The sequence below is a fragment of the Balaenoptera musculus genome, chromosome 3 (assembly GCF_009873245.2).
Source record: "Balaenoptera musculus isolate JJ_BM4_2016_0621 chromosome 3, mBalMus1.pri.v3, whole genome shotgun sequence".
NCBI lineage: Eukaryota > Metazoa > Chordata > Mammalia > Artiodactyla > Balaenopteridae > Balaenoptera > Balaenoptera musculus.
In genome coordinates, this window is record NC_045787.1 from 30,210,354 (window position 1) to 30,229,648 (window position 19,295).

Below are 19,295 nucleotides of genomic sequence, written 5' to 3' on the forward strand. Positions count from 1 at the left end.
GTACCATGGTTCAGACAAATTAACAGGTAACATTATATAAGAAGGTTGCTTCATAATCATAACAGATGTAGATCCTTTAACGGGCAAAACACAACTACTAAAGATACAATTAACACAAGTAATATTATAACCTATAGGATTCATAGTGTTTTCTACAATTAAATCTCCAATCAATAAAGCATAAGGAGGAGCGATGCAAGTAATCACCGGTCTATAAGAAAAGGATAAGGCAAGTTTCCAGAATTCCCATTGCTTGTAAAAAACAAGGCTGTTATTATTAACGGGGACAGAAGAAACTAGTATGGTGCCATTATCATAATCTAAAGTACACCAGACAGAGGCTTTAGTCCATGTATCATTACAAACAGGAAAATCAAACTGCGGGAATTCAGAAGCTATAAAAGCAGGAAATTGTAGTCCTGTGACAGTCTTTACGACCGTAATTTGATGTCCAGCTAATAACGTCCCTTGATTACCTATGGTAGTTTCAATACACAAATAATGTCCAGTATCTTCAATCCTCAAGCGATATACGCATAGAGAATGACCCAACGAAGTATTAGAAGCAAGCTTAGTTACTCTAGCATTCATGTGAATGGGAACGTTATCCTTATACCAAAATACAAAGGTGGATAAATCTTCTCGTCTAGGAACAGTCTGTTTGCAAGGAAGACAAATATTAGATCCCACAGCTTTATAATTTTTACGTAAATGAGTAAAAAATTGAGAATTTACAGTGGTTTGGTAAGAAATAGCATGTTCTAAAGCAACAGCCTTAACACAACCAGAATTGGTACTCATAGGACTTAAACAAACAGGGGGAGTATTAAACCAATTAGAGTAATTAACAGAAGTATTAGTAATAGGCAAATTTCCTAGCACTCTTCCAAAAGTAGAATCATTATAGAAAATTGGAAGGTCAGCTTCAGACCATGTAACAGGTTGTAATAAAGGAGGATCGGGTACATAAGCCCAATAAGATTTAGCCTCTATAGGTGGGGCTGCCAATACAGCTATCATGGCTAAAAAAAAGGTAAGAGGAGAGCGAGGATGAGCACTCTCCTCCATAATCCTATGTGCTTGAAATACTAAACATTGCAATTGATACCAAGTAATTTGATTTCGATCTCCCCTCGCCTCCCTGACAAGTTGTCTCCTACTCCGTCGCCGCATTCTTCTCGTCTGCCGGGGGAACCAGTTGGGGTGTGCTGTGGTCGATTGCGAGAGCCTCAGGCGACGCATTCTTCGAGTTAGGGTGTTTATTGGTGATGGCATGATAATGTCGAACCAAGCGCTCCGGGAGCCACCGAGGAGAGTCTGCCTCCCTAGGGAAAACACAAACATGGCCTCGGCCCCATACTAAAACAGGGTCTGGTCCATGCCAAAGGTTAGTCATGGGATCTTTCCATTTAACAAGCGCTTTTTCAGGAGGGGTTCCAGAAAGACCTGTAAACAATCGTTCATAAGGCGTGTGACTAAATGCATCTAAAGTTAAAAAATTTAAAATAAATAAAGCATGATTAAGCATAATCTGAGGAGATCTATCATATTCCCCCTTTTTTATTTTTTGTAATGTAATTTTTAATTGTTGGTTGGCACGTTCTACAATACCTTGACCCTGAGGATTGTAGGGAATGCCTGTTTTATGTGAAATATGGAAAGTTGCACAAAAATTGGCAAAAGCTTTACTCGTATATCCTGGAGCATTATCTGTTTTTAAAGCTTTAGGAATTCCCATAGATGCAAAACAATGAAATAAATGAGTAATTACATATTTAGTAGATTCCCCAGCCAAAGGCGTAGCACATATAAAATTAGAGTAAGTATCAACAGTTACATGAACAAATTGTAATTTACCAAAAAAGGGAATATGAGTAACATCCATTTGCCAAAGATGATGAGGGAGTAAACCCCGAGGATTGACTCCAAATTGTGGAACAGGAAGGTGGGGTAAACATTTAGAGCGGACTTAACAATGTATCGGGCTGTTTCTCTAGAAATAGAGAATTGTTTTTGAAGCATAGCAGCAGATTGATGATGTAAATTATGTGATTGAGTAGCAAGATCCTGAGGTTGAGATAAACTTAAGCCTATAATCTTTGTATTTTCGTCAGCCAATTGATTTCCCAAAGACAATGGGCCAGGGAGACCTGAATGGGCTCGAATATGTAATATGGCTACAGGAAAGTCATGCTGACGAATAATCTTTTGTAGTTGAAAGAAAGTCTGAAACAATTGAGAATCAACAGTATTGCTAATTATAGCAGTTTCTATGTTACGCAAAATAGTAACCAAATAATGGCTATCTGTATAGAGATTAAAAGAACAATGTGAAAAGATTTGAAAAGCCAAGGAAATCGCATGTAATTCAACTCGTTGGGCAGAGGTATGATCTGTTTGTTCTTTATGAAGTAAGTCATCAGAAATAACAACAGCGATGCCATTGGCAGAACCATCAGTAAAAACATTTGGGGCATTGAGAATAGGAGTTGAACAGATAGTTTTAGGAAAAATAAATAGATGTTGAGTAGCAAAATGAAGGAGCTTATTAGAAGGATAATGATTATCAATAATTCCTGAATATCCAGCAAAAGCAAGAGCCCAAAAATCAGAGACAAATAATAGCCAAGAATATTGATAAGTAGTATAAGGTATAATAATAGAATTTGGTTCATATCCTACCAACTGAATATTTCTTCTACGACCCAATTGAACAAGGGTTGCTATTAACTCATAATAAGGTGTAATGACTTTATTAGGCGTATTTTTCATATGAATCCATTCAAGAATTCCTGTTTCTTGCCATAATAAGGCGGTAGGGGTATGTGACGTAGCACAGATTATTAATAGTATAGGTAAAGAAGGCTCAATTCTAGTTAGCTGAGCAGATTGTATTGCTTTGTTTACAAGCTTGAGTGCTTGTTGAGCTTCAGAAGTTAAAATACGAGGGGAAGAAGGATCAGGGCTTCCCTTTAGGATATTAAAAAGAGGCTGTAATTGACCCGTAGTTAATTTTAAAGAAGGTCGCAGCCAATTAATATCTCCTAATAACTTTTGAAAATCATTTAGAGTTTTAAGAACGTCAGTCCGTATCTCTATCTTCTGAGGTGTAATATTATAATTTGTGATATACTTACCAAGATATGAGAAAGGTGGGTTCATCTGTACTTTGTCAGCAGCAATGACTAGTCCTGATCGTGACAAATGACTTTGAAGGGAATTATAAGCCTTAAGTAAAATATGTTTATCAGAATAAGCAAGTAATAAGTCATCCATATAATGAATAAAATATATCTGAGGGAACTGTTTACGAACAGGAGCAATAACTTGAGCTACAAACTGTTGACATAAAGTAGGACTATTAGCCATACCCTGAGGCAGCATTTTCCATTGATAACGTTGCATAGGTTCTATAAAATTTAAAGAGGGTAAGCTAAAAGCAAATCGCAACTTATCAGCCAGAAATAGAGGAATAGTAAAAAAGCAATCCTTAAGATCAATAATAATAATCATATAATTTTTAGGTATGGCTGCAGGAGAAGGCAAACCTGGTTGCAGAGCTCCCATAATTACCATAGTTTGATTAACAGCACGTAAATCTTGCAATAAACGATATTTTCCCGATTTTTTCTTTATAACAAATATAGGAGTATTCCAAGGGCTATTAGACTTTTCTAGTCTGCCCAAAGCAAGCTGTTCATTAATTATATTATGAGCCGCCATTAATTTCTCCTTAGAAAGGGGCCATTGGTCCACCCAGACAGGATTATCAGAAATCCAAGTTATAGGGTCAGCATGTGGTGGAGGAGAATCCAAGGCCCCTAGAAAAAACCCAAGCCTGTTTTATCCCGTTTATTATCAGTCTGTAAGGGTAATTTATTTCCCTGTTGATTTTTTCCCAAACCATTCCTAAGATCATACCCTTGATTTAACAACATATTAGTTACAGTAGGGTTGGGACTAAGCAATAGGATTCCCATTTGTTGTAATATATCTCTTCCCCAAAGGTTAACTGGCAATCCGGGCAATACGTAGGGTTTGAATATTCCTTGATTACCTTCAGCATCCTGCCAATGTAGGTATTGCGAACTTTGTTGTGGAGAATTAGATTGGCCAATACCTTGCAACTGTGTAATGGTTTGGTGCACGGGCCAATTTTTTGGCCAATGTATAAACGAAATAACAGAAACATCAGCACCAGTATCTAATAACCCAGAAAAAGGCCTTCCATTTATTTTTAATACCAATTGTGGTCTTTCCCTACCAATTTGTTGAATCCAGTAAACTGCATCAGAGGAACCGAAAGCCCCAGTTCCTCTTTTGTTATGTTGTAAAATTTTTCCTTCTGGTATATATGGAATTAATAGAAGCTGAGCTATTCGCATACCGGGTGTGATAAGAAAAGATCCTTTTGATGTTTGAACCATAACCTTTAATTCCCCTTCATAATCAGCATCAATCACCCCAGGAATAATAGTTAAGCCTTTCATAGACATACTACTTCTTCCAAGGATTATACCAACCGTTCCCTGGGGTAAAGGCCCAAAAGTTCCCGTAGGAAGGGCTTGGGGTCCCATATCCGAGGTTAATAAGAATTGGGTGGAGGCACAGAGGTCCAGTCCTGCACTATTTGGCGTGGCCCTTTGAAGGGAGGAGATTCCATTCCCTGAGGAACAAAGGTCTGAGCTGGAGGCGGTGGAGCAGGTTGTGAGGGGATTATTGACATTGCTCCAATTGTTTGATGGGGCCGGAGCAGGCCCCTCCGGAAGTTTCCCGACAAGGGAGTTCCATCTTTATGAGTCACTGATCGACATTCTTTAGCCCAATGCCGTCCTCTTTGGCATCGGGGACAAATTGTGGGAGGAGGAGATTTACCTTGGGGCACAGAATTTACGACAGGCATATTAGGAGTATCAACAGTACAATTTTTTGCAAAATGACCTGGCTTCCCACATTTAAAACAGTTTTTACTTTTAGCATTTGGCCCAAATCCTGCGTTAGTTAGGGCTGCAGCTATAGCTGCTCCCTGTAAGTAAGATGATCCAATATCAGAACAAACTCGAATATAATCCTCTAAATTTCCTTTCCTTTTCCATGGACGTATAGCTGCTTGACAAATATTATTAGCATTTTCGAAAGCCAATTGTTTGACGATAATTGCTCCAGAAGGACCATCAGAAATAATTCTATTAACAGCCTGTAATAATCTAGCCACAAAATCAGCATAAGGTTCATCTGCCCCTTGCCTTATTTTAGCAAGGTCTTCAGTCCTAGTGGAGGCAGGTAAATGTTTCCATGCATGTAGAGCTATATGATTGATCTGAGCATAAGCCACAAAAGGGAAAGCTAATTGATCCTGTAATAACTGATGTTGTCCTTCCCCAATCAACATCTCATAATTTACTAGCACATTATGTGCAGTATTTCTTTCAGCTTGTTCAGCAGCCTTTTCATAATATTCTGATTTCCAAAGTAAATAGTCGCCACCAGTGAGACAAGCACGAGCAATAGATTTCCAGTCTGCTGGAGGCAATGCTTCTGTTGCAATAGTATCCAACATAGTAATAGTGAAAGGGGCTATAGGCCCATATTGTGCACAGGCTGCTTTTAAATCTTTCAAAACCTTAAAGGAGAGAGGCTGATATTCCCGATTATTTTGTTGTGGATTTTGAGGATTGGGTCGTTCCACCACCGGGCAGCAGAATAAAGGATCCTCCCCTCTATTAAGAGCTCCCCGTACTGCTTGTTGTAAAGGACTAAGCTTAGGAGGGATAGGGACAGAGACATGTAATTGCTGCAACCGCGGAAGAGTATTTTCATCAGGATATTTTTCAGCCTCATATTTGGCTTCTTCACCCGCTAAATCAAAAGAAAAGTCATCATCATCAAGTGAATTAACACTCTTTATCCTCAGTGGCAACGGAGGAGCAGTAGCTACTGCAGCAATATGTTCTACAGATTTAGCTGTTAATTTTGGAACTGAATCATAAATTGGATTAAAACAATCTCTTATTAAATTCCACAAGCTAAAAATGGAAACTGAAACAGAAGATGGTCCATGAGCTTCATGATATTTAGATAATTCATCTCCTACACGAGTCCAAATTGCTAAGTCCACTGATCCTCCTTCAGGGAACCAAGGACAAGCATCATATACTAATTGCAAAAATTCCAGAAGTTGCGAGGTAGTTACCTTAGTTCCACGGGCTTTTAACATTGAAAGCAAAACCTGAGCAAATAAATCACGCTCCTTAGAGCCTTTTTGTCCCATATTATTTTACTTCTGACTCTTTCTCGAGTTACCGTCCTAAAAACGAAATTATTTCTTGTGGCCACACTATCTCACTCGAGAGTTCTACTTACCTGAAATCTTCCGAAATGCCTCACGCACTCAGGTCCCTGTTCAGGCGCCACTTGCCGCAGACCGGCTGCAGAAAGCTAGAAGTTCCTGGCGGTGAGGGGTAAGGAACTGAAAAGCACCAGTATGGGGTCAGAAGGGCCAAGACAACTGATGGTTGCAAGGCAAGTTTATTCAAAGAGCATGAATGTATATATAGGTTTAGTACGGAACGAATACCAGACAACAAATCAGTAAACCTTGTATTTCCACATAATTCTGTCGCCACTATCTATGCGCCACTATCTATGCGCCACTATCTATGCGCCACTATCTATGCGTCAGCATGCCTTATGGGCCGTTCTTTGGAGATACAGACTTCCCCCTCAGGGCAGCACGTCCTTCTTCTGGGGAACAACCAGGGGCTCTTAGATCCAGAGCAGGCACCTGGAACGAAACTGGCCGCAAGCCATTTTCCTTTTTTACGCTCAATACCGCAGCGTCAGGAGTGCATACCAAGAAAGAGACAAGCAGTTCTCCGGAAAGCAGAAAGCTGAATAAGCTTACAGCTTGGGGGCCACCACAGTACACCTTGTCAAGAGATTTCCTAGCCATTCATCTATCTTAAGAAAAAATAAATGAAATCACTTTTGCTAGCTCATGTCTTTCATTTTTTGTTAAGTGTTCATGTTATATTTTTATTTAATTAATTATGAATAAGCAATGTGTGCATATGGTTTAAAATCAAAAGGTGAGAAGGATATATAGTGAAAAGATTCTTCCTAAAAGCCTCACTTTAACAGTACTAAATGTTGGGGGAGATTGGTTCAAGATGGCAGAGTAGAAGGATGTGCGCTCACTCCCTCTTGCGAGAGCACCAGAATCACAACTAACTGCTGAACAATCATCGACAAGAAGACACTGGAACTTACCAAAAAGATACCCCACATCAAAAGACAGAGGAGAAACCGGAATGAGACGGTGGGAGAGGCACAATCACAATAAAATCAAATCCCATAACTGCTGGGTGGGTGACTCACAAACTGGAGAACAATTATACCACAGAAGTCCACCCACTGGAGTGAAGGTTCTGAGCCCCATATCAGGCTTCCCAACCTGAGGGTCCGGCAACAGAAGTAGGAATTCCCAGAGAATCAGACTTTGAAATCTAGCAGGATTTGCTTGCAGGACTTCGACAGGACTGAGGGAAACAGAGACTCTTCTCTTGGAGGGCACACACAAAGTAGTGTGCACATCAGGACACAGGGGAAGAAGCAGTGACCCCATAGGAGACTGAACCAGACTTACCTGCTAGTGTTGGAGGGTCTCCTGCAGAGGCGGGAGGTGGCTGTGGCTCACCACAGGGACAAGGACACTGGCAGCAGAAGTTCTGGGAAGTACTCCTTGGCGTGAGCCCTCCTGGAGTCCACCATTAGCCCCACCAAAGAGCCTGTAGCCTCCAGTGCTGGGTTGCCCCAGGCCAAATACCCAACAGGGAGGGAACCCAGCCCCACCCATCAGCAGACAAGCAGATTAAAGTTTTACTGAGCTCTGCCCACCAGGTCAACACCCAGCTCTACCCACCAGCAGTCCCTTCCATCAGGAAGCTTGCACAAACCTCTTAGATAGCCTCATCCACCAGAGGGCAGACATCAGAAGCAAGAAGGACTGCAATCCTGCAGCCTGTGGAACAAAAAACACATTCACAGAAAGACAGACAAAATGAAAAGGCAGAGGACTTTGATGAAGAACAAGAAGAACAAGATGAAGAACAGATGAAGGAACAAGATAAAACCCCAGAAAAACAACTAAATGAAGTGGAGCTAGGCAACCTTCCAGAAAAAAGAATTCAGAATAATGATAGTGAGGATGATCCAGGACCCTGGAAAAAGAATGGAGGCAAAGATTGAGAATATGCAACAAATGTTTAACAAAGACCTAGAAGAATTGAAGAACACCTAGAAGAATTAAAGAACAAATAAACAAAAGAATTAAAGAGATGAACAATACAATAACTGAAATGAAAAATACACTAGAAGGAATCAATAGCAGAATAACTGAGGCAGAAGAACAGATAAGTGACCTGGAAGACAGAATGGTGGAATTCACTGCTGTGTAACAGAATAAAAAAAGAAGAATGAAAAGAAGTGAAGACACCATAAGAGACCTCTGGGACAATATTAAATGCACCAACATTTGCATTATAGGGGTTCCAGAAAAAGAAGAGAAAGGGAAAGGACCTGAGAAAATATTTGAAGGGATTATAGTTGAAAACTTCTCTAACATGGGAAAGGAAATCGCCACCCAAGTCCAGGAAGCACAGAGAGTCTCAGGAAGGATAAACACAAGAAGAAACACACTGACACACATAGTAATCAAATTGACAAAAATTAGACAAAGAAAAATTATAAAAAGCAACAAGGGAAAAATGACAAATAATATACAAGGAAACTCCCATAAGGTTAACAGCTGATCTTTCAGCAGTAACTACAAGCCAGAAGAGAGTGGCATGATATATTTAAAGTGATGAGAGGGAAGAAACTACAGCCAAGATTATTCTACCTGGCAAGGATCTCATTCAGATTCAATGGAGAACTCAGTAGCTTCACAGAGAAGCAAAAGCTTAGAGAGTTCAGCATCACCAAACCAGCTCTACAACAAATGCTAAAGGAACTTCTCTAAGTGGGAAACACAAGAGAAGAAAAGGACCTAAAAAAACAAACCCAAAACAATTAAGAAAATGGTAATAGGAACATACATATCAATAATTACCTTAAATGTGAATGGGTTAAATGCTCCAACCAAAAGACACAGGCTTGCTGAATGGATAAAAAACAAGACCCATATATATGCTGTCTACAAGAGACCCACTTCAGACCTAGGGACACATACAGACTGAAAGTGAGGGGATGGAAAAAGATATTCCATGCAAATGGAAGTCAAAAGAAAGCTGGAGTAGCAATTCTCATATCAGATAAAACAGACTTTAAAATAAAAACTATTACAACAGACAAGGAAGGACACTACATAGTGATCAAGGGATCAATCCAAGAAGAAGATATAACAATTATAAATATATATGCACCCAACATAGGAGCACCTCAATACATAAGGCAAATGCTAACAGCTATAAAAGAGGAAATTGAAAGTAACACAATAATAGTGGGGGACTTTAACACCTCACTTACACCAATGGACAGATCATCCAGACAGAAAATTAATAAGGAAACACAAGCTTTAAATGACACAATAGACCAGAAAGATTTAATTGATATTTATAGGATATTCCATCTGAAAACAGCAGATTACACTTTCTTCTGAAGTGCATATGGAATATTCTGCAGGATAGATCACATCTTGGGTCACAAATCAAGCCTCGGTAAATTTAAGAAAATTGAAATCATAGCAAGCATCTTTTCTGACCACAGCGCTATGAGATTAGAAATCAATTACAGGGAAAAAACTGTAAAAAACACAAACACATGGAGGCTAAACAATACGTTACTACATAACCAAGAGATCCTTGAAGAAATCAAAAATACCTAGAAACAAATGACAATGAACACACGACGATCCAAAACCTATTGGATGCAAGAAAAGCAGTTCCAAGAGGGAAGTGTACAGCAATACAATCCTACATCAAGAAACAAGAAAAATCTCAAATAAACAATCTAACCTTGCACCTAAAGGAACTAGAGAAAGGAGAACAAACAAACCCCAAAGTTAGTAGAAGGAAAGAAATAAAGATCAGAGCAGAAATAAATGAAATAGAAACAAAGAAAACAGTAGCAAAGATCAATAAAACTAAAAGGTGGTTCTTTGAGAAGATAAACAAAATTGATAAACCATTAGCCAGACTCATCAAGAAAAGAGGGAGAGGACTCAAATCAATAAAATTAGAAATGAAAAAGGAGAAGTTACAGCAGACACCTCAGAAATACAAAGCATCATAAGAGACTACTGTAAGAAACTCTATGCCAATAAAATGGACAACCTGAAAGAAATGCAGAAATTCTTAGGAAGGTATAACCTTCCAAGACTGAACCAGGAAGAAATAGAAAATATGAATAGACCAATCACAAGTAATGCAATTGAAACTGTGATTAAAAATCTTCCAACAAACAAAAATCCAGGACCAGATGGCTTCATAGGTGAATTCTATAAAACATTTAGAGAAGAGCTAACACCCCTCCTTCTCAAACTCTTCCAAAAAATTGCAGAGGAAGGAACACTCCCAAACTCATTCTATGAGGCCACCATCATCCTGATACCAAAACCAAAGATACTACAAAAATAAACAGTTACAGACGAATATCACTGATGAATACAGATGCAAAAATCCTCAACAAAATACTAGCAAACAGAATCCAACAACACATTAAAAGGATCATACACCATGATCAAGTGGGATTTATCCCAAGGATGCAAGGATTCTTCAGTATATGCAAATCAATCAATGTGATACACCATATTAAAAAATTGAAGAATAAAAACCATATGATCATCTCAATAGATGCAGAAAAAGCTCTTGACAAAATTCAACACCCATTTATGATAAAAAATACTCTCCAGGAAGTGGGCATAGAGGGAACCTACCTCAACATAATAAAAACCATATACAACAAAGCCACAGCAAACATCATTCTCAATGGTGAAAAACTGAAACCATTTCCTCTAACATCAGGAAAAAGACAAGGATGTCCACTCTCACCACTATTATTCAACATAGTTTTGGAAGTCCTAGGCATGGCAATCAGAGAAGAAAAAGAAATAAAAGGAATACAAATTGGAAAAGAAGAAGTAAAACTGTCACTGTTTACAGATGACATGATATTATACATAGAGAATTCTAAAGACTCTACCAGAAAACTACTATAACTAATCAATGAATCTGGTAAAGTTGCAACATACGAAATTAATGCACAGAAATCTCTGGCATTCCTATACACTAACAATGAAAGATTGGAAAGAGAACTGAAGGAAACAATCCCATTTACCACTGCAACAAAAAGAATAAATTACCTAGGAATAAACCCACCTAAGGAGGTAAAAACCTGTACTCAGAAAACTATAAGACCCTGATGAAGGAATTCAAAGATGACACTAACAGATGGAGAGATATGCCATGTTCTTGGATTGGAAGAATCAATATTGTGAAAATGACTATACTACACAAAGCAATCTACAGATTCAATGCAATCCCTATCAATTTACCAATGGCATTTTTTATAGAACTGGAACAAAAAGTCTTAAAATTTGTATGGAGACACAAAAGACCCCGAATAGCCAAAGAAATCTTGAGGGAAAAAAACGTAGCTGGAGGAATCAGATTCCCTGACTTCAACCTATACTGCAAAGCTACAGTAATCAAGACAATATGGTACTGGCACAAAAACAGAAATATACATCAATGGAACAGGTTTAGAAAGCCCAGAGATAAACCCACGCACCTATGGTCAACTAATCTATGACAAAGGAGGCAAGGATAGACAATGGAGAAAAGACAGTTTCTTCAATAAGTGGTGCTGGGAAAACTGGACAGCTACATGTAAAAGAATGAAATTAGAACACTCCCTAACACCATACTCAAAAATAAACTCAAAATGGATTAAAGGCCTAAGTGTAAGACCGGATACTATAAAACTCTTAGAGGAAAACATAGGAAGAACACTCTTTGACATAAATCACAGCAAGATCTTTTTTGACCCACCTCCTAGAGTAATGGAAATAAAAACAAAAATAAACAAATGAGACCTAATGAAACTTAAAATCTTTTGCACAGCAAAGGAAACTATAAACAAGACGAAAAAACAACCCTCAGAATGGGAGAAAATATTTGCCAACGATTCAATGGACAAAGGATTAATGTCCAAAATATATAATCAGCTCATGCAGCTCAATATTAAAAAAACAAACAATCCAATCAAAAAATGGGCAGAAGACCTAAATAGACATTTCTTCAAAGAAGACTTACAGATGGCCAAGAGGCATATGAAAAACTGCTCAACATCAGTAATTATTAGAGAAATGCAAATCAAAACTACAATGAGGTATCACCTCACACCAGTTAGAATGGGCATCATCAGAAAATCTACAAGCAACAAATGCTGGAGAGGGTGTGGAGAAAAGGGAACCCTCTTGCACTGTTGGTGGGAATGTAAACTGATACAGCCACTATGGAGCACAGTATGGAGGTTCCTTTAAAAACCAGAAATAGAATTACCATATGACCCAGCAATCCCACTACTGGGCATATACCCAGAGAAAACCATAATTCAAAATCACACATACACCCCAATGTTCATTGCAGCACTTTCTACAATAGCCAGGTCATGGAAGCAACCTAAATGCCCATCGACAGACGAATGGATAAAGAAGATGTGGTACATATATACAATGGAATATTACCCAGCCATAAAAAGGAACGAAATTGGGTCATTTGTAGAGATGTGGATGGATCTAGAGACTTGTCATACAAGGTGAAGTAAGTTTGAAAGAGAAAAACAAATATCGTATATTAACGCATATATGTGGAACCTAGAAGAATGGTACAGATGAACCGGTTTGCAGGGCAGAAATAGAAACACAGATGTAGAGAACAAACGTATAGACACCAAGGGGGGAAGCCGCGGGGGTGGTGGTGGTGGGATGAATTGGGAGATTGGGATTGACATGTATATACTAATATGTATAAAATGGATAACTAATAAGAACCTGCTGTATAAAAAATAAATAAAATTCAAAAAAAAAAAAAAGGCACATGCACCCCAATGTTCATTGCAGCAGTATTTACAATAGCCAGGTCATGGAAGCAACATAAATGTCCATCGACAGACAAACGGATAAAGAAGATGTAGTACATATATACAATGGAATATTACTCAGCCATAAAAAGGACTGAATTTGGGTCATTTGTAGAGATGTGGATGGACCTAGAGACTGTCATACAGAGTGAAGTAAGTCAGAAAGAGAAAAACAAATATCGTGTATTAATGCATATATGCGGAATCTAGAAAAATGGTACAGGTGAACCAGTTTGCAAGGCAGAAATAGAGACACAGATGTAGAGAACAAACGTATGGACACCAAGGGGGAAAAGCAGGGGGAGGGGTTGGGTGGTGGTGGTGGGATGAATTGGGAGATTGGGATTGACACAGATACACTAAAATGTATAAAATAGATAACTAATAAGAACCTGCTGTATAAAAAAATAAATTAAAAAAACAATACCAAATGTTGGCAACAATGTGGAGCAACTAACTGGAACTCTCATGTACTCTCATGTACATGGGAGTGTAAATTGGTACAAACGCTTGGAAATCTCTACTAAAACTTACTAAAACTTAAATACTTTTACCTGTGGATCTAACAATTCCTCAGAAATGAGTTTTTGTAAGTCCTCCAAAAGACTCCTGGAATACTACCAGAATACTCCTAGCAAATTTTATTCATTATGTCTCTAAACTGAAACAATGCAATGTTCACCATAAGTAGTGGATATACAAACTGGTATATTGCTACATCATTTATTCATATGCAATGGAATACTACATGGTAATGAAAAAGGACTGCCACATGCAAGAACATGGTTGAATCTCATAGCCATAATGTCCAATGAAAGAAGCCAGACATGAGAGATTAGGTACTGTATGAATCCATCTATATTGTGATCTAGGTCAGAAGCCAGTTGTCTTTTGGGTCTGGGTATTGACTGGATAGGAGCAGGGGGTGGTGTCCTCTGGGGTTCTGGAAATGTTCTGTATTTGACCAAGGTTGTGGTTATAAGGGTGAATACTTATGTAAAAATTCATTGAGCTGTTCACTTAAGATTTTCACACTTTACCTCAATAGAATAGTAAACAATAATGTTAAAAACACACCCACAAAAACATTTTAAAAAGTCTCTTCCTATTTTCCAAGTTCTCCTCCCTACAGATAACCAGTATTATCACTGTTTTTGGTGAACCCTTTCAAGGATATTTTGTGCAAGTATAGACAAATGCATATATATGTGCATGCATGGATATTTAAATGTGTGTATGTAAATTTTTTGGCTGTTTTATAAATAGATGGTAGCTTTTTATACCGACTGTTTTGTTCCTTTAGGGTGTTTTCCTCAACAATCTTGGAGGTTGTTAGATGTTTTAGTATATAAGTTTTATGTATTATAAGTGATAGCCTGAATTATTCTCTACCCTGATCAAAGAAGAATATGGTAAAAAATAAATAGAAGGAATGATGGTAGATGTTGTAAACCCGTGAAGTCTGCTTTCTATTGATTATCTCAGTGTTAATGGCAGTGCTACCCTGGAACTAACATTAAAGCAAGTTTAGACTTAAAATTGGTAGGTAATTTAAAAAATAACCATTCCAGAGACTTGTAATTTTCCAGTTCTAGTTGAATGGTTTATGTCTTTTCTTCAAATTGAAGTATGGAGTGACGTCTTCATTAAGTAATAGTAGATTTAGAACTATTTTCAAACTTCCTGAGCCCAGAGACTGTTTGGAGGTTCAGTTCACTCTTCAGGTCCAAATGAATGTCCTGAAGCCATCAGTCAAGCATAATTTTTGAGCACGTGCTGTGCCAGGTGCTGTCTCACTGTGTGCTCCCTGGCCTTCCTTCTGTGCATGTGATGGGGGAAGGGCTCTCCCTCTTCTTATAAGGCCACCGGTCCTAGGGGATTAGGGTTCTACCCTCTTGACCTCGTTTAACCTTAATTACCTCCTAAGGACCCTATATCCTAATACAGTCACATTGAGGGTTAGGGCTTCAATTTATGAACTTGGGGAGGACATAAGTCAGTCCATAGCAGTTACTAAACCTACCTGAAAGCTTGTTTCCTCGTCTGTAAAATGAGGATAATATTTGTCTCATTGCGTTAGTGGTAGGATTGAAAGATATATGGCACACCAAAGGCATCTGATGTTTGTTTTCTTTTGTTTTTTAACTTTCTTCCTTTGGAGAGAAAATAGTGAAAGTGAGGACTGTCCTGCCTCTGTGGTAATGTGTGGGCTTATTGATAGAATCCTAAAGCCAGAAGGTCCCACAGCATTTAAATGACTTGTCCAAGGTCACCTGTTAAGCGAGTTATAGAGATCGGACTGAACCCTAGGTCTTAGGACCATCGGGGCTGTGTTACACTGCACTGGATGACTTATTTTGCTCAGGGTTGACAGGAGTGGGAGGACTTCTCAGCAGGCTTAGATTTGTCTTGGGTATTTCACAGCCATGCCGCCCCCAGACACAGGCAGGCATTATGGGCGGAGGGGAACACTATGTGCCCTGTGGAAAGCTACCCTTTCATTGGATTAGTGAACTGGGCTGGCCTCTTCTGCTATGCACCGCTCTGGCCTCACAGTATCTAGTTTCAGAAGAGCATGACTGGCCCACACGCAGGTCAGGGAGACAAGGTTGGGGGGGGGTTCACCAGTGTCCTTGGGGAAAGGGGATCGTGCTTCTCGCCGGACAGGAGGCATACACCAACTGCGTTGTAAAGCACACCAGCTCAGGCAGCTGAAATAATTTGCCCTCTAAGGGCTTTGGGTTTTGAGGGACAACATCTGCGATTGAATGACTCTCTCCTCTGAACTCCGCATGGCTCCTGTTACCCCATCATTCCAGCCTGCATAAATATTCTCTCTCTAGCCATGGGCGGCTGGGTACAGAATCCCAGGCTTACTGGTGAGAGGGTGGAGAGTGAGCTGCTTCCCAACTGGTAGGATTTAAGGGGCAACTGTGTCCTCAAAGAATCCTCCAATATGGTGGTTCTATGCCTGAACTCCCACCATTAGCAAGGAATTCTTTTGTGTGCTGAAGGCTTTGGGGTTGGTCACTATCATCCCCCTTGGAGACTTCAGGACCACTGGGTAGGATGAGAGGAAGCCGGTGAGTCTCTGTTATCAGGCAGCTGACAATGAGATCCCCTGAAGGGGTGACACAGAGTAGGCTGAGGAACGGTGAGGTTGAAAGGCAACCTGCCATGAGTTGATCTAACCTCTTTGACTTACACTCAAGGGAACCAGAGTAAAAAGACTTGTCTGAGGTCACACAACTGGTTAGGACAGAGCCAAGCCTGATACCCAGGCTTTTGACTTCTGCTTCTGTCTTATTTATTTGGTATAAGCAATGCTGAAGAACACAGATGCTGCAGAAGGGTGAGGCCTGGAACACAGGGGCTGGAAGGGCACCAAAGACAAACTCTGACTGCTTCCCAGCTGCACCTTAGGCCAGTCCTGGTGTCAGCACTCATGCAGGAAGTCCATGCGTATAAACCGAGTCCTACTCCAAAAGTTCATTCTTAGGTTTATTTCTTGAATCATGGGGCTTGTGTTCCTGTGGAAATACTAATTTAAATGTTTTAAATGGTGAATTAGGTTCCCAAGATCTTTCTACGGAAACCTGTTTAATTCATGCAGTACCTGAAGGGAAGTATTAATAAGAGTATTTCAATTAATCCTGCTGTTCCGGTAAATTTAAGGTTCTTGCCTCATCACAGAAAGAATTCAGAAATGAGACAGGGAGGTCAAGAAAGTAAAGTGAGGATTTATTTAAATAAGAATACAGTCAGAAGGAGAGCAGGCAGACAGGTGAGAAACTGCTGCCCTGGGCTTCTTTGGCAAGCTGGTTATGAGGGGCTTACAAATGAAAGGGTGGAATATTCTCTGGGGAAGGAGGAGTTTGGGGGTCGTAGTCCCTGATTTTCATCCCAGCTCCATCTTCCCAAGGGGAGGAGGGATTTTTCTCCTTATTTAGCTTAGATCAGAAGTGTCATGGTGTCGGTGCATGATGGGTACTTCTTATCTGCAAGTCTAATTTTACTATAATGAGAGCATAATGAGCACCAGCTTGCATTTGGATGCAGGAGATTCCCACTTTTCCCCACCTTTCTTTGTCCGCCTTCAGGACACTTATCACCCAAAATGTGTGGTTTCCTGTCGGGGTTCCTGCTTTTCTTTGTCTGCCCATGGACCCCTGCTGTTTACAAGATGCATGATTTCTTGCCACCTGGCCCCTGCCCCCCTTTCTCTGCTCATGTCTAGCTACCTGCCTGCTGAAACACTACCTGACAATTGTTACATTATTAGTTCTCTGGGAATATAATATTTAATGAATTTTAAATCAGGTTAGAAGAAAGGTATCTCTGTACAGGACAGGGGTGGCTCTCCTAGAACAGAATCTGGAGGATGGGACGGGGCACAGATTAGGAAGGGGTGGGGAGGGAGGGCAGCCATACTCTCTGAACCTCAGCTGTAAAATAAAAAATAGTAGGAATAATGTTGCCCTGCCCACTTCATAGGATTGACTGAAGGCCTGAGTGAGATAGTAAGTGGAAAAGCGCTTTGAAAAAAATAATGAGAACACTTGTCTAAGGTGAGACCTTTCTAGGTCAATCACTCCCTAGATGGTTCGATGGGGTGGTGGTGCTATGGGGCTGTGTTCACGCCTCAATTAGTAGTAGTACTGATGGTAATAACAACTCCATTAGTGACAGTAAACTAAGTTGTACGGAGAGCTTTCTAGTTGCCAGCTATGGTGCTGGTGCTTTATACTATTAACTTATCATACCCATTGTAATGGTTAATTTTATGTATTAACTTGGCTGGGCCACAGTACCCAGATATTTGGTCACACAGTAGTCCAGATGTTGCTATGAAGATATTTTTCAGATGAGATTAACATTGAAATCAGTAGACTTTGAGGAAAGCAGAGTACCTCCCTAATGTGATGGGCCTCATCTAATCAGTCGAAGGCCTTAAAATTCTGAGATTTCCTAAGGAAGAAGGAATTGAGCCTCCAGACTGCCTTCAGACTCAGAGTTGAACTGTAAAACTCTTGCCTGCCAGTCTCTGCTCTGATTTCAGACTTGGCAGCTTGAACAATCCTGTGAGCTAATTCCTTAAAATCAATCCATCTTTCTGTCTCTGTCTCTGTCTCTGTCTCTCTCTCTCTCTCTCCACACAGACACACACACACACACATACACACACACACACACACACATACACACACACTCGTATGTCATGTGTTGTTTCTCTGGAGGACCCTGACTAGTAAACCCAATTAACAGGGGAAGAAACAACATAAATGTGTGAAAATAGAAAACATAAAACACAGGAATTTTCTTAAGTAAGCAGGTATGGCAGAGACTGGGTTTGTTCACCACGCCGGTTTCCTTTTCCCTCTGGGCCAAGCTAGACTACACTTCCCAGCCTCCCTTGCCGATAGGTGAGATCATATAACTGAGTCTGGTCCATGGCTGGTAGGTGAAATACACATCTCCAGACCATGCTCACTCTTCCCTGATCTGCTGACTCCAAGGCTCTGGGTACTGGCAGGGCCATGGATGGAATGAGCCTGAGTCCCTGAATAACTTCATGGAGCCAGACCTCTTAGCCAAAAGCACACTGTACAGTGACCTGAGTGAGCAGTACCTGTGTTATGTTTAGTCACTGAGATTTGGGGGTTTACTTGTTAATTATAGCACTTTCCCCGACAAATATAGTAATGGAGCTAGACTCAAATCTAGGCCATCAGTATCCGGAGTCTGGATGCCTCATCTCTGTATTGATCAAACATCCTCTGTGTTCACTCATCAAGAACTCAGAGTAGGAAGTACCTCCTTCACTTTTCCCTGCCTGCTCCAAAAACTGAGGATACCTCAAAGGTACAGAACACCACATCCTGGAGCAGGATCCTGAACACCATCTGTCAGGTGCCCGAAGCTAGGCAGAGGCAAGTGAGCCCCAGGTATGAGGGGAGGGAGAGGAGGAGGAAGCGGACCGGGTATGCACTGGATCAGTCTGTTTCCTTATTTCCCTGGATGTGGCCTTTGTCTTCCCAAGCAGGGGAGTTCCTGGCTCGTCACTGACTAATAAGCGAGGTCCGTTTACGCTGGAGTAGACTGTGGAAACACACAGCGCGTTCTGCCCATTGCCAGCCATTCCTCACAACGTGGTG

The 19,295-nt window shown here is 40.2% G+C and overlaps 1 protein-coding gene across 1 annotated transcript; it reads right to left on the minus strand.

The window, feature by feature from the left end:
* Nucleotides 1-203: 203 nt before the first annotated feature.
* LOC118892053 lies at nucleotides 204-3,445 on the minus strand. The gene is made up of 3 exons (XM_036846090.1): nucleotides 3,138-3,445; nucleotides 477-1,325; nucleotides 204-211 (listed from the first exon to the last, which is right to left on the minus strand). Exons 1-3 carry the CDS (start codon nucleotides 3,403-3,405, stop codon nucleotides 204-206), a joined length of 1,125 nt encoding a protein of 374 aa, XP_036701985.1. The 5' UTR covers nucleotides 3,406-3,445.
* Between the last annotated feature and the right edge of the window lie 15,850 nt (nucleotides 3,446-19,295).

Excerpts from the sequence above, each read along its gene's own strand:
- LOC118892053 (XM_036846090.1), bottom strand. The coding sequence starts at position 3,405 with ATGCAACGTTATCAATGGAAAATGCTGCCTCAGGGTATGGCTAATAGT. Across the intron at positions 1,326-3,137 it reads CCCACCTTTCTCATATCTTG|GGAGGCAGACTCTCCTCGGT; the intron begins GTAAGTATATCA and ends TGTTTTCCCTAG.